General features: G+C 51.7%; 2 protein-coding genes across 3 annotated transcripts; both read left to right on the plus strand.

Moving 5' to 3' along the window:
- Positions 1-152: 152 nt before the first annotated feature.
- Positions 153-2,608, plus strand: LOC310646610 (chemerin-like receptor 1). Its single transcript, XM_083373200.1, has 2 exons — positions 153-870; positions 1,298-2,608. The coding sequence occupies exon 2, from the start codon at positions 1,313-1,315 to the stop codon at positions 2,402-2,404; it is 1,092 nt and encodes a 363-aa protein (XP_083229326.1). The 5' UTR covers positions 153-870; positions 1,298-1,312; the 3' UTR covers positions 2,405-2,608.
- A 497-nt stretch (positions 2,609-3,105) lies between these two features.
- On the plus strand, positions 3,106-13,417 carry PRPSAP2 (phosphoribosyl pyrophosphate synthetase associated protein 2). Of its 2 annotated transcripts, XM_083372951.1 has the most exons (11): positions 3,106-3,295; positions 6,737-7,284; positions 7,428-7,480; positions 7,762-7,828; positions 8,115-8,287; positions 9,051-9,166; positions 9,535-9,590; positions 9,865-10,013; positions 10,442-10,512; positions 11,076-11,222; positions 11,959-13,417. In XM_083372951.1, exons 2-11 carry the CDS (start codon positions 7,052-7,054, stop codon positions 12,115-12,117), a joined length of 1,224 nt encoding a protein of 407 aa, XP_083229077.1. In that variant the 5' UTR covers positions 3,106-3,295; positions 6,737-7,051; the 3' UTR covers positions 12,118-13,417. The 2 variants fall into 2 exon arrangements, with proteins under 2 accessions (XP_083229077.1, XP_083229078.1); XM_083372952.1 differs by lacking the exon at positions 7,428-7,480 and having other exon boundaries at positions 3,107-3,295.
- Positions 13,418-13,692: the final 275 nt, after the last annotated feature.

Raw genomic sequence — 13,692 nt, forward strand, 5'->3', positions numbered from 1 at the left:
AATTGGATTCCCAGGCTGCTGCTCCATCCCTGCATCCCAAAAGGATCTTCCGAGGATTGGCTGCAAATTAGTCCAGTAATCAAGTAATAGAAGAGATGAGCTATTGGAGCAGAAAGGCTGCGCTTTTAGGGCACGCTCTGTTCAATAAAATTTATGGTTTCTCAACCATGGAAAAGTTGTGTGAACTTCAACTCCCAGAATTCCCCAGCCAACATCTGGTTGGGGAGTTCTGGGAATTGAAGTCCACACATCTTAAAGTTGCCAGGTTTGGGATAGGCTGGTGCAAATTCTTGCATTTGGAACAAATCTGTCCTGTCTTTGCTCATGTTTTAGATTTCTTTGATCTCGCCTTTATGACTTTTATAAATAACTCGAGGTGAAGCCGCACAGCGTTCCTTCCATTTTCCCATAGCAATAACCTTGTGAGGGGGGCTGGGCTGAGAAAGAGAGAGAGACTGCGCCAAAGTCACCCAGCTGGCTTTCATGCCTAAGCCCGGACTTATTAAGGATTAATTAATAATACTGTATTAAGGTTCACTTAATTAAGCACCTTCTTTCCATTCTCGTAAATGGAGCAGGGCAGCCAGCCTCCGCCCCCAATGAGCTGCGTTCCAATACAGTCACAGGTTGAATATTTTTTTTAAAGGCTTAAAGTTCCATTAAGTAACGGATTGAGGAAGGAGAGGTGGAATAAATTAAATAAATCAAATTCCCCTAAAGTCACACTTCTGGAAAGAAAATCTTCAAGCCAGCCTGAATCACCGCTGGGAAGATCCCTCTCTTCCAAACTGACAAAATGCGATACGGTGGTGCTAGTGATCCAGAAGTCGATCCAGGAGAGACATCAGTCAGAAGAGGCAAAAAAGAGGGGTGAGTTTTCCTATATTCCCCCCCCCCCATGAGGGAAGAAATAGAGGAAAAAGAACAGAGTAAGAACGTTGGAGGATTTGTGGCAGCTTACAGGAAAGAGGGAGGAAAATGAGTTTTAAAAAAATCAAAGGGAGCAAGGGAAATCAACATATTAACAATAAAATTAAAAAGGGGTTTTTAATCCCAACTGGAGCCAGCCTAGAAATCAAAGCCAGTGTGGAACAGAAATAGGGGAGAATGCTGGAAAACATGAGCCGCAATACTCCTAAATTAAGCAAATCTCCAAATAAAATTAAGGTAATTGCTATTATGCCAAATTTTGCTTCAACCCAAGTTTGGGAATCATTTCCTTCCCGTTTGGATTGCTTTTCTTCATAATTTTTAAACTGTTCTTGGCAACCTCCAGCTGATGTTTATCCCATTTCAGGATTCTCTTCTCCAAATGGACAACATCTCCCTCTCACCCTTGCTGACCCCGTCCACTCCGGGGCCCGAGAAGATCACCTCTTCAGCCCCGGATGCCTCCCAGGGCATCGAAAGGACCCTGCATCTTCTCTCCATCGTTGTCTATGGGGTGGCCTGTCTGCTGGGGGTGACTGGGAATGGCCTGGTCATCTGGATCGCCGGCTTCAAGATGGAGAAGACGGTGAACGTGGTCTGGTTTCTCAACCTGGCGCTGGCCGACTTTGTCTTCACCTTCTTCCTGCCGCTGAGCATCGCTTACACGGCCCTGGGCTTCCACTGGCCCTTCGGACGTTTCCTCTGCAAGTTCAACAGTTGCCTGGCCTTCCTCAACATGTTCGCCAGCGTCTTCCTCTTGACTGTCATCAGCCTGGACCGTTGCCTCTTGGTAGTCCTGCCGGTGTGGTCCAGGAACCACCGGAGGCCCCAGCTGGCCTGGGCCATCGCGCTGGTGACCTGGGTGGCTGCTTTGCTTGTCAGCTCCCCGTATTTCCTCTTCCGAGACACGGCTCTGAGTGCGAGGAATGTCACCAGTTGCTACAACAACTTTGCTCTCTCCAATAACTACACCAGTGAGGAAAGCCGGAGGCTGTGGAGGAGGAGGCACAGAGCCATGATCCTGGCCCGGTTCGTCTTTGGCTTCCTGTTGCCCTTCACGGTGATCGTGGTCTGCCATGGCATGGTGGCTTTCCAGCTGCAGCGCAGGCGCCTGGCCAAGTCGCCCAAGCCTTTGCGGATCATCGCGGCTGTGACGGCCTCCTTCTTCCTCTGCTACTCGCCCTACCACGTCCTCTCCCTGCTGGAGATGTCCAAGACGTCCGGCAGTCTGGTGGTCAAGCGGGTGCTGCACCTGGGTGTCCCGCTGGCCTCCAGCCTGGCCTTCCTCAACAGCTGCCTCAACCCGCTTCTCTACGTCTTTGTGGGTCAGAAGAGCTTCCGGCGGTCCGTGCGGGGAGCTTTTGAGGGGGCCTTCGGGGAGGACACCCTCCAGTCCTTGTCCAGCAAGAGGAAGTCCCGGGCCACCTCCCAAAAGGAGATCCGGATGGCTCAGGCTGGAAGCCAAGTTGAATAGACGATGAAGAACGAGGGGTCCTCTTTGATTTCTGTTGTACTTTGGATCCGGCAATGGCCAGCTGGACCAAGCTATTCTTGGGGTCAAAGATTTGAATTGACCAAGAGGTGGGCTCCTGTTCGGGGGGCCCTTCCGGCCCTCTACCCATGCCCAGAAAACATTTCTTTGTGCGCATGCTAGTGGCAATAAAGTAACTTTGCGGCATTTTTATGTACTGCAATTGTTGTGATGGACTCCCGATCCCACCAGCAAGCCAGATTTGCCAGGAACTCCCCCCATGCCTGGGCAAGCCCCTCAGCCTCACATGGGGCCCCCTGCCCAGCAGGACAGTGAAGGGGGGCACCCCTAAGCGACCAATCCCCCTTGCAAGAAGAGTTTTGTAACCTGCGGGCATCTTGATTTGGGGAGGGATTCCCTTGGTGGATTTAAGCGGCAGCCTTCCCCATGGGGCTTTTTGGAGAAGACCCCCCCCAACCCCACTCCTTTGACATGGACGGCAAGGTGCGGGTTGCGGAACTTTCCGTGCAGCTCCATCTCCCTTTTTCTGGGCAGAAGCCCCCTCCCTCCCTCCCCGAAACAACGACCCCGCGAGGCAGGACGCCGCTGCCTCCGCGAGGATGGATAAGGCAGGGCTCGGGACGGGCTCGGGGGCGTGGCGGCCGCTGCCGGCGGCTCTGATTGGTGGAGAACCGCGAGGGGCGGAGCTTGATCAGCCCCGCCCCGCCGCCATTTTGCTGCCGCCGCCGCGCCGGGCCGGCCGCGGGGCGCAGGTGGGTGGTGGTCGCCGCGGGGGGGCGCCCCGCTCCCCTCCCCCCACCGCGCAACGGGGAGGGGCCGCCAGGCGGGGGAGAGCCGAGCAAGGCCGGGCGGACGCCAACCCGGAACATGCACGTATGAACGCCGCCCCCTCCTCGCCTCTCCTCCCCCGGACCAGGGGGGACCTTGGGGGGGCTGGTTGGGGGGTCTCGCCCTCCTTTCTGAGGGGTTTGTGCTGGGGGGGGTCTTGGCCTGGGTGCAAACCGGGGAGCGTCTCTTTCCCCCAGTAATGGCACGGGCCGTATTAATTCGAACAGAATATTAATGTTAATTCCATTGGGGGGGCTGTCTGTGCTGCCCCTCCCCAAATTAACTCGGAAGGAGCCTTAGATTGTCTTACTCCATGGGATGTTCTCCATTCTGCCTTTCCATTGCAAATAATGGGCTTGCTTCTGTGCTGTCTCTACAGAAATTGGGAAAAAATATGCTGCGTTAATTTAATTATGTTATAGATTTCCTGTAGCCTCGTGCAGACATATGAGTCTGGGCTGCCCCTCCAAATTGCAGGCAGAGGGATATTAGTGCTATTCCTCCATGGCATATCCCTTCTTCTGCTATGTAATCCAATTACGCCTTATATTATAGGGTTTCTGGGTTCACTTGCACGTATGCATGCTTGTCCTGCCCCTCCAGGAACTAATTATTTTATTTATTTGCACGTTTCTATAGTTGCCCATTTCATAAGAAAGTGACTTTTATTATAGCTCCCTGTGGGATTGTTAGTGTCTGCTTTTCTTCTGGAAACTAAGTTGCAAAGAGCAATAGGTGAGGAGATCAAATAGCTTTCCTGGGGGGTGGGGTGGGGGGTTCATGGAGACATTCGTAGATGCCTCGCTACCTCCCCAAAGCTGATCTCTATTACATTATATGCTTTTATATTTTATTATGACATATATCGTAATGTGCTTAAATGCACCAACGTGTTTTTGTTATAGCATCCTTTCATTTCATGGGGGCGGGTGTCTTTCCATCTCTCATGTCCCCCCTTGTGTTGCTTACCTGGGGCCCCTGAAAGATGGCTTTTAGGGGGCTCCTGCACAGCTGGGCAGCCCTTTAATGGGAGCAGGTGAGGATCCCATCCCTAATTCCATAGATCCTGGTTTAATTGGGGGTTGCTTTTTTCAGGGGGAAAGTGACCTTGCATGCATCTCCCCTCCCACCCCTCTGTTTGAAATTCTTGGAATTGGGCTTTTCAAAATGGGTGCGACTGGTTGAGATACAGTGGGGAGATGCTGAGGGGAGAGAAAGTGCAAACGGGTAGCTGAAGATGAAAGTGCCTGTTCTTTTGGGTGTGTGTGTGTGTGTGTGTGAACAATGTTGGAAGGAGGGATGCACGAAGCCTTAGTAGCATGTCCTCTCAAAAGGGGACGGGTCTGGGGGTTGGAAAGCTTCCAAGCAACAGCCGAAAAGCAACAACTTTGGCACCCAGAGACAGTGGTGGGAGGGGGAGGTTTGCTGGAAATACTAGAGGCTGGATGAAAACCCACCCTGCAAGATGGCCACCCGTTTCTGGAGAAAGTGCTGAGTGTCTCTGCGAAGTCACTTGGACTTCAGTCCAGCTCCAGACAGGTTGGACTTGCCCCTCCCGGCGGCTTCGCACATTCATGTTGTTTACAGTCTGGTGGACGCCTTTTCTTCTGAAGGGGTTTTATTTCCCTGCAGAATTTGAATTTGCCGCTGGGTTTGGGAAGGGGCCAGAATGGATGGGCGACTTTTCTGCTGCCCATTACCTGTTGCCATGTCCCGCCAGTGAAACCCCTCAAAAAATCTGAAGGGAAGGGAGAAGATGGATCGTGATCTCGATGGTGTTCAACCAGGTCTAGATCTGCCTTTGCTGTTTTACAGCCTCTCTGCCTTGGCTCGCTTTTATTTTGTTTCTGTGGGCCTTTTATTTTTCATGTTGTGTTTTTTTTCCCCCTGTCGGTGACTTTTACAGCTCCGTGTGCAATTTCCACTAGAGGTCTGCTTCCCATCTGGGTCAGGCCCTGGACCTTGCACATCCAAGGCTGTGTGTTCCTCAGATGGCTTTCTTTTTCCTTGCGCTGTGGCCTACAGCCCCGTTTCTAAATTCAGATACGAGCCCATAAATTTTGCAACACCTGCTCTGCGCACCTGGTCCCTCCTGTGCCAAGGGGCAGGAAAAACCTACTTGCGACTTGAAATATCCATTACTGTCAAATGAACAAAATAGAAAGCTGCTCCGTAGTGAACAGGATTTCACCAGATGGATATTCTCACTGTTGGGCAAGGAAGAGGGTGCTTGTGCTGGATTTCAGCACACCCCTTGTTTAAATTATATTTAAGAGAGAGGAATCATGGAGCTCAAAGAGCTGGCAAGTTGTCTGGAAAACAAGATAGAAATAACAGCGTCTCTCTTTCCCTCCCTCCCCAAGAGGCACTGGCAATTCTCTCTTCAGAGATGCTGTGAAATGCAGCTTTTTTGGAGCCCAGGACCAGCGGACTCCAAAGCAGATCCCAGGAAGGAAGCAGAATGGGTTTCCTGATCCCTTTCTGGGGGAACCTACTGTGAAAAACCAGGCTTGATTACAGGAGAATGCCAAAGCGACCTTTAGAAAGAGACCCACCATGTAGAGATTTTATTACTCCATGGACTCTACTCCCAGAATGCCCTCTTGGTGCTACTTCGCCTCAAAGTACTGATCCAGTCGGTCCACCTAGTGGATTTGCATGGCTACGAAGTTATCCCTGGCTTTTATTTTACCAATTCATCCTTGCCCTGCGACTTGCTTGCAGCTGCCAGCTTTCCTTGCCACCCAGAAGACCTGCGCCATTTGAAGTTGCCGTTGGCGCCTTTGTCACGAGACGCTGCTTTTGGTTGTGTGTTGTGGTTTTCATTCTCCACTGCATTGTCGCTGCTGCCTTGGAAAGGAAGATCTTTCGCTTTGTGGAGGAGTGTTTTGCCAGGCGGGTTTTATTATTCTTGTGGCCTTTCGTATTTTTCGAACGGCTGCCTGCTAAGGGAGAAGGTGTTGATTTATGAATTTGAACGGAGAAGGCAGAGTGGCTTATAAAGCGTGAAAGAGATTTCCCAAATTCGTTTGGGCTGCAGACCTAAACAAACAGAACTTTTTTGGTTTGCCCGGGAGGCAAGACTAAGAAAAAAATACTTCGATAGTGTTGTTGGCCAGTATTGGGTGCAGTTCTGATATATTTCTTTTCTCAATAGGTGCCACAATCAGAGGGGCAGTTTTCGTGTTAGGTTCTTTAGATCCCTTATCATCCAGACAGTTCTGGATTGTTGCACAATTTGTACATTCCGTCTCCTGTCAGGAGTTGGCGAACTAATCCTCTCTGAGTAATAAATTTGGCATTGTATGATGTCCTGGGAGTACATTTTAAGGAACGCTTATTAGATTTGGCCCTTTTTCTAAGCCTAATCCAACACTTGCTGGCGGGTGACTGAAGTTATTTCCTGCTTTTGGTTTTTAAAGATAGTAAACAGATTTCTTGAATCAGAGCTGCTTTTTAATATATCTTTATCTTCTTTTTCCGCAGGTGCTTAAAAACAACATTCTAGAAGACTGAAGTGTGGGCTGATTTCTCTAAACCCTTTTCCTGGGTCTTTATTTGTAAGTGCAAAAGCTGGGCGTGCTTTTCTGTGATCGGAAACAGCCATAGAGAGAAAAAATGGCTGAATTAACTGATGGCTATTGTGTAGACTCTTTAAGCACGTGCTATGCTTTGGATTCAGAACATTGCACCTCTGTGGGAGTCAATTCTGGGAATTGATGTCCACCCATCAGGTTGAGAAACATTGCTTTAAACGCTGCAGGGGAGACATCTCAAAGTCCTGTTGCAGAAACTCTTGAAATGCAAGATTTCAGTCTCGATGTCGTAACTTTTGCTTGGTTGAGGGTTGCTGAGAAGTTCTTGGATTTTTTTTTTGTCAGTATATCCAAAGGCGGGACAACAAAGGCCGTTTTGATGTTTTGTGTGGCACCCGTTGGACCAGGGCCCATCATGAATGTCACGAAGGGAGGCCTGGTCCTGTTCTCGGCCAACTCCAACCCCTCCTGCATGGAGCTGTCAAAGAGGATCGCTGAGTAAGGCTCCCCTACCGCTCTGTTCTTTTTGCTGACTGTTTTCAACGGTAGAGTTGCTGGATGGGGCATTCTGGGAGTGGAAGTCCGTACCTGCTGGATCCTTTTCCTCTTGGTGACTTGCTTTCTCTTGGATCCTTTTGTAGGCGCCTGGGGGTAGAGATGGGCAAGGTTCAGGTGTACCAGGAGGCAAACAGAGGTGAGTAAGGGACTCCTGTGGCCTCAGTAGCTGAAGGTTGGAGAAGGAAGAGGAGGAGCAGCCAATTCGTTAAACGTCTCCTCCTTCCCTGTCGCACAGACGCAAACACACTTTCTGGAGGATCCTGTCCTTTGCAGCCATGCCCGCTTGTTCTGATTTTCAAAAACCAGATAAGGTCCAGCAGTGTCGTTGAGGGTTTTCATTTCACACTGCGCTTTGATGTAATATGCTTTACACATGTGTATAAGTCATGAGCACATCTGGTTTTTTTTTTTTGGCAGAAACGAGAGTGCAGATTCAAGAGTCAGTCAGAGGCAAAGATGTTTTCATTATCCAGACTGTTTCAAAGTGAGTCCAAGCCCTGACGGGAAATGAGTCTTCCCGAATCGTTCTGCTTGTCTGCCTTGGTCATGCTTGCAAAATGATACTTTATTTTTACAGTTTGTGTTGTGTATTTCGCAATGTCCCCTGATACGTGGATGTGTCGGTATCCCAAGGAACTGTTTGGAGCAGTGAGGGCCTTGCGGGGGGGGGGGGGGAGCTGATCCACAAGGTGCAAAAGAACAGCAGACAAGCAAGAGCTGCAAGGCTGCGTGGGGAGGGCGGTTGACGGACTCTCCTCTTCCCCCCCCAGGGACGTGAACACCACCGTCATGGAGCTGCTGATCATGGTCTACGCCTGCAAAACCTCCTGCGCCAAGAGCATCATCGGCGTGGTCCCCTACTTCCCCTACAGCAAGCAGTGCAAGATGCGGAAACGGGGCTCCATCGTCTCCAAGCTCCTGGCCTCCATGATGTGCAAAGCAGGTGAAGAGCTGGGAGCAGCCTTGGCTGCTCAGGACACGCCCGCCCACAGCCGCCTCGGGGAGGACGGGCCCTGTCCCACGAGGGGGGGCGAGGGGGGGCAAGACCTTCTGCCCAGAACTCGGCAGGGGGGCCTGACAGAGCTCCCTGGTGGGGGTGGCCAGGCCCGGTTTGTGAGTGGTGAAGGGCTCGGGGCTGTCCTCTGTGAGTCACCCTCAATTATTTGACCAAGCACTGGGTAGAAGCAAAGAGGCATCAGGGCTGCTCACGTTCTGGGCAACGCTGAGGAAGAAAAATAAGAGAAAATGCAGGGATCTACCCACTGGCCATGGGTTGATCCTGTGGAGAGCCAGCATGGAGCCTCCCCTCGGCCACAGGAACTTTGGGCTGGCTGCATTTTGTTAGTTTGGCCTCCCTTGTAGGATGGTTGCTGTGGGGGCAAAATAGGCAGAAGGGTTGCGGTCTGCTGCCTTGAACGTCTGGAGGAAAGACGAGATCCTGGACCCAGCAAGCATTTTAACTTTAAATATGTAGATACTAACTATTTGGATGATTTAAAGTGTGCCTCCTGATGGAAGAAAGGTCTACAAATCCAGAGCTAGTCCAGGGAGCATTTCTAGCATCTGCCACACCCGCTGGCAACTTTTCCTGATCTGGTCCTTTCCTGCCCATCTTCCCCAGCCGGCCTGGCATTAAATTTACTGGGTTGGGAGGGGAGGACCGGCCTCTTGACCCTCCTCCTCTTGTTCCCGCTGCCTCCCCAAAGGGCTGACTCACCTGATCACCATGGATTTGCACCAAAAGGAAATCCAGGGGTTCTTCAACGTCCCGGTGGACAACCTGAGAGCGTCACCATTTTTGCTGCAGTACATCCAGGAAGAGGTGAGGCAGGCCAGACCCTGGGCCTCCGGGCTGGGCAGCTGGAGGGGAGGGACGGGGCTCTCGGTGTAACCTGTCCTAAACTGGGGAAGGGGTTAGTGGGCCTGTGTGTGTAAAGACCCCCACTCCTTTTAGGACAGATGCCAAAAATTAAGGCCTCGGGAGAAGGCAGGCCAGGGGTCAGCCGCTGAGTAATCTCTAGGGCCTAGATGGCCCCCCGCTCTCCTCTGCCTGGGGGGCTGTGCAGAGCGCCCCTGTTTTGTGCCTCCGCTCTCTGTAGAAAAAAGGACACGCTCCACCTGAAACGTCCCTTTGGTAGTCAAGGTAAAAGGCCAGCTCTGAGTGTGGTTGTGCTGCTTTTCACTGTGCAGATTCCAGACTACAGGAATGCTGTGATTGTGGCCAAATCTCCTGCATCTGCGAAGAGGTGGGTGGGTCCCTGGCTCCCTGAGACCATCTAGTCTTTTCCCAGAATTCAGTAGGGCAGGGATGCCCCGCCCAGGCAACTTTTAAGACCTGTGGAATTCAACTCCCAGAATTCCCCAGCGAGCCATGAAGTTCACAGGCCTTAAAGCTGCCCAGGTTGTGCCCCCTTCCCCTGAGACGTCAGAGGAGTCTCTGCGTGTCGTGTGGGGGGTTTCCCTCTCCTCGCGTCTCTGTCCGTGCCAAGAGTGTGGTGGGCTCTTTGTCCTTCTCGGCAGGGCGCAGTCGTTTGCCGAGCGCCTGAGGCTGGGCATCGCTGTGATCCACGGAGAGGCTCAGGATGCCGAGTCTGACCTGGTGGACGGGCGCCATTCACCCCCAACTGCCAAAAGCGTTGCCGCCATTCACCCCAGCTTGGAGATACCCAGTAAGCAAAGCCTCGGGCAGGGAGATGGCATCTTCTCCAGTAGGCTCTTGTCCGTGGCCAGAGGCCAAGGGAGGGTTTCGGTGGGGGTGGGGAACCCACCTGGCTTGGATGGCTGTGCTCAAAGGAGGGATGGAGAAGCCGTGACTGGGATGGAATGAAAGCGTGAATGGCCTCGGAAGGAGGAATGATCGGATAAGAGAGGCTGCCGCCTTCAGCTCTATCACGGGCAGAGGCAGAGATTCAGGAGGGAACCCTCCCAACCTCTCAGGCTCCAGAAGAGACGGCGGGAGGTTTGGGCTGCTAAATTCGGAAGATGTCCTTGATCAGAGCAAGGTTGGCTGGGCAGGACGTCCTCCCTGCGAAGGCAGCGGTTGAGGCAGGAATCCCCAAGCCTGTTTCCTCTCTCCTTCCTCCTCCTCTCTTGCCAGTGCTGATTCCGAAGGAGAAGCCGCCCATCACCGTGGTTGGAGACGTTGGGGGACGAATAGCCATCATTGTGGTAGGTCGGTCTGCCGGGTTCAGAGGCTGCCTGGACAAGAACAGGAGGGCGCTTGGGGCGAATGAAGAGCCCGGGTGGCGCAGGGCTTAGGATGTGCAGGACTGCGGGCTAACTCACTGCCCGCTGCCAGGAGTTCGATCCTGACCAGCTCAGGGTTGACTCGGCCTTCCGTCCTTCCGAGGTCGGTAAAACGAGGACCCAGATTGTTGGGGCCAACAGGCTGCAAAGAGAGGGCTGTGAAGCACTGTGAAGTCCCGGCGCTGTCGGTCTTAATTTGGAAAACACCGTTTCTCTTTCCTGAACTTGACCCTTGGGCGGAAAGCGTGACTGCTTCCTGATCTGGGGGTGGCAATCCCGGTGTGTCTGCTCCTGAGCGGGGTTGGCTGTCAGGCTAAGCTCCCTTTTTTATTCCTCGGTACTTTTAACTTTCCCTGCACGTGGGTGCCTGTGGGATGTGGTCAGAGAAGCCAAGATGGCAGCTGCCAATGATGGGATGGAAGGTCCCCCAGTGGGAGGCAGATTAAACCTCCCCTCCCCCGTGACTTCCTTGTCTCCCCGATCAGGACGACATCATTGACGACGTGGACAGTTTCCTCGCGGCCGCCGAGACCCTCAAGGAGCGGGGGGCCTACAAGATTTTCGTCATGGCCACCCACGGCCTCCTCTCCTCCGACGCCCCCCGGTTGATAGAGGAGTCGGCGATCGATGAGGTGGGCAGGGCCCTGTCTGGCCAAGCGGCTGCGTTTGGCAGCTGAGCAGCTGGGGAAGGCAGCGTGGCTGGAGGGCACAGTAGGCCCTGGGTTCGAATCTCCAGCCCCCTGGTTCCTGTCTCCCCTCCTGCTCCCACAACGTCTGGGCCTGGATGCCCAAGTAGCAATGTAGACCGGTGTTTTTAAACCTTGGCAACCTTTATGGTAGGTGGACTTCATCTCCCAGAATTCCCCAGCCAGCCACGCTATCTATCTAAGGATCTTGCAAACAGGGTTAATAATTGCCCGGCACACGGCCTGCAATCCTCACCACTAATACCATGATTTGAGCCCATATTTTTGCGGGCTCAGGTCTAGAAATTTGCCCAGTTGGTTTAGCTGGTGGTCTCCTTCCTTTGAAGACCCGTAAAGGGTTCAAATTTAACCTGTTGAATCATGGAGCTCTTTGGTGACTTTGAAGCAGTGCAGCCCACCTCCTCCTGCCGGGCTGGGAAGAGCCCTCTGTCACCCCCCCCCCCCCATGGGCTGTTGGAGACGAGGCAGGATCGAAATAGGGTGGATAAATCAAATCATTTAAAATAATCTTCTCTGTCATTTGATTCGTGGCGATCCATTCCAGGCCAAATGCAACGGCTTTGTCCCGTTTTGCAAGGGGGTTGAGACCTCAACTCCTGGAGTGGCTCTTCCTCCTCCTTTCCCCCACCCCCAGTAACTTCTGATCTCTGCTTTGCTTCAGGTTGTGGTGACCAACACTGTTCCTCACGAGATCCAAAAGCTGCAGTGCCCCAAAATTAAGACGGTGGACATCAGCTTGATCCTCTCGGAGGCCATCCGCAGAATCCACAACGGGGAATCCATGTCGTACCTTTTCAGAAACATAGGACTAGATGACTGATGGTTTCTTGGGCAGGCTTGAAGAAAACAAAAAAAGATTTTTTTTTTTTTTAGGGGCCAAACTGGACACGGGACAGAAACCCAGCTGTGAAACTTTTTGTGGCTTAATCTTTGTATTTCGGTGGGACCCCCTTTTTTATTAGATCGCTTTTATTTTTCCCTTCCTTTTCCGGTGGTTTAAATGGAGTAGATAAAATTCTCAGAGCTATTTTCCTTGAGATTTTGCTTTTGAAAAAAGAAAGGATTTTATAAAAAGTTCAAAACCCTCCCTCCCCCCCCCCCCACACCACCTCTTTTCAACTTCTAGAGACGGTTAGGTGAGCTGTGCTATTTTGCCGGACTTACCCCCGTGTGGAGTTTTTTTTTTTTTTTTGCCTTTCTGCTCCAGCTTCATTGCAACGGATCCAAGTTGGGAAACATGATCTATTGATGGTTTTCCTCTTTCTTGGGGGGGGTGGAGGTTGGGGGGGTCGGCGTAATTTTGGTGGCAGGAGGGGCTGCGCCTCCAGGGCATTTATTTCCAACATGGATCTGGAATTGGGATGGACCCTCGTTCATAGACTCTTCCGCCCCAGATAATATGAAGAGCTTTGCACTCCATAGAGGAGAGTTTCTCAGGCTTGGCCACTCAAAGATAGGTGGACTTCAGCTCCCAGAACCCAAGCTGGCTAGGGAATTCTGGGACTTGGAAATCCATCCATCTTAGTGGCCAAGCTCGAGAAGTACTGCCATAGAGCTTGAGATGAAGGTGCCCATGTCAGACGTGGCTACTTGTAACCTGAAAACAGCCGCTTCGCAGAAGACACGCTTGCACACAAGGGAAGGAAATGAATGGAAGCAGCTGTTTTCATAGGAGTTGAATCCTGGGAATTGAAGTCCACCCATCTAGAAAGGGGCCAAGCTGGGGGAACACCGCTGTAGAGTTTGGGATGAAAGCACCTGTGTCAGAGTTGGCTACTTGTCATTGAAAGCAGCCGCTTCTGTTCATCTCCATCATTCATGTGCATTTTTATGTGTCTTCCCATGGGATTCACACAAGACGCTTTCTGCGTTATTGAAGGACAAGTTAACCCATAATATTCCTTCCTGCTCCTCCACGCTTGCTTTCAAGTGCTTTTGTGCATTCGACAAATGGTAGCTACGGCATTGCGTTTGTGTCCGAGACCAGCCAAACAAGAAGCACCATTGTACGCAGTTCTGTGTTTTGTTTTTTTGTAACCATGCTTTTATAGGAAAAACCCGTAAGGAATGTGCGCTGGTATTTATTCCCTGGCACAAATAAAATGACTGGTTTTGCGTGAGCTTCTTAGGAAATATTTCTTTGATTGTTGTCCTCTCTTTGGTGTTGGGATGTTTTCTTAGCTGAGCACAGGAGAGAATAATGGGTGGATGTGACAAAAAATTGAGACAGTTTAACATCTAGTGAATTCTAACCTCCCAGCTGAATTCAGATGCTGGGGAGAGAGGCATCCCTGAAATTTTCTGCCCCGCCATTCTGGAATGTTTATTTTGACTTTTCAATCTTGTCTACAGCCCTTGGGTCTCTTGGTGGCCTCCCATCCAAGAACTGATTGGC

The sequence above is a fragment of the Vipera ursinii genome (genome assembly GCF_947247035.1).
Source record: "Vipera ursinii genome assembly, chromosome: 13".
NCBI classification, from domain to species: Eukaryota; Metazoa; Chordata; class Lepidosauria; order Squamata; family Viperidae; genus Vipera; species Vipera ursinii.

Bases quoted from the DNA above. Each gene is read 5' to 3' on its own strand.
- LOC310646610 (XM_083373200.1), top strand. From the start codon at position 1,313: ATGGACAACATCTCCCTCTCACCCTTGCTGACCCCGTCCACTCCGGGG.
- PRPSAP2 (XM_083372951.1), top strand. From the start codon at position 7,052: ATGCAAGATTTCAGTCTCGATGTCGTAACTTTTGCTTGGTTGAGGGTT. The intron at 9,167-9,534 runs GTGAGGCAGGCC...TTCACTGTGCAG, and splicing joins TGCAGTACATCCAGGAAGAG to ATTCCAGACTACAGGAATGC. The intron at 10,014-10,441 runs GTAAGCAAAGCC...CTCTCTTGCCAG, and splicing joins CCCCAGCTTGGAGATACCCA to TGCTGATTCCGAAGGAGAAG.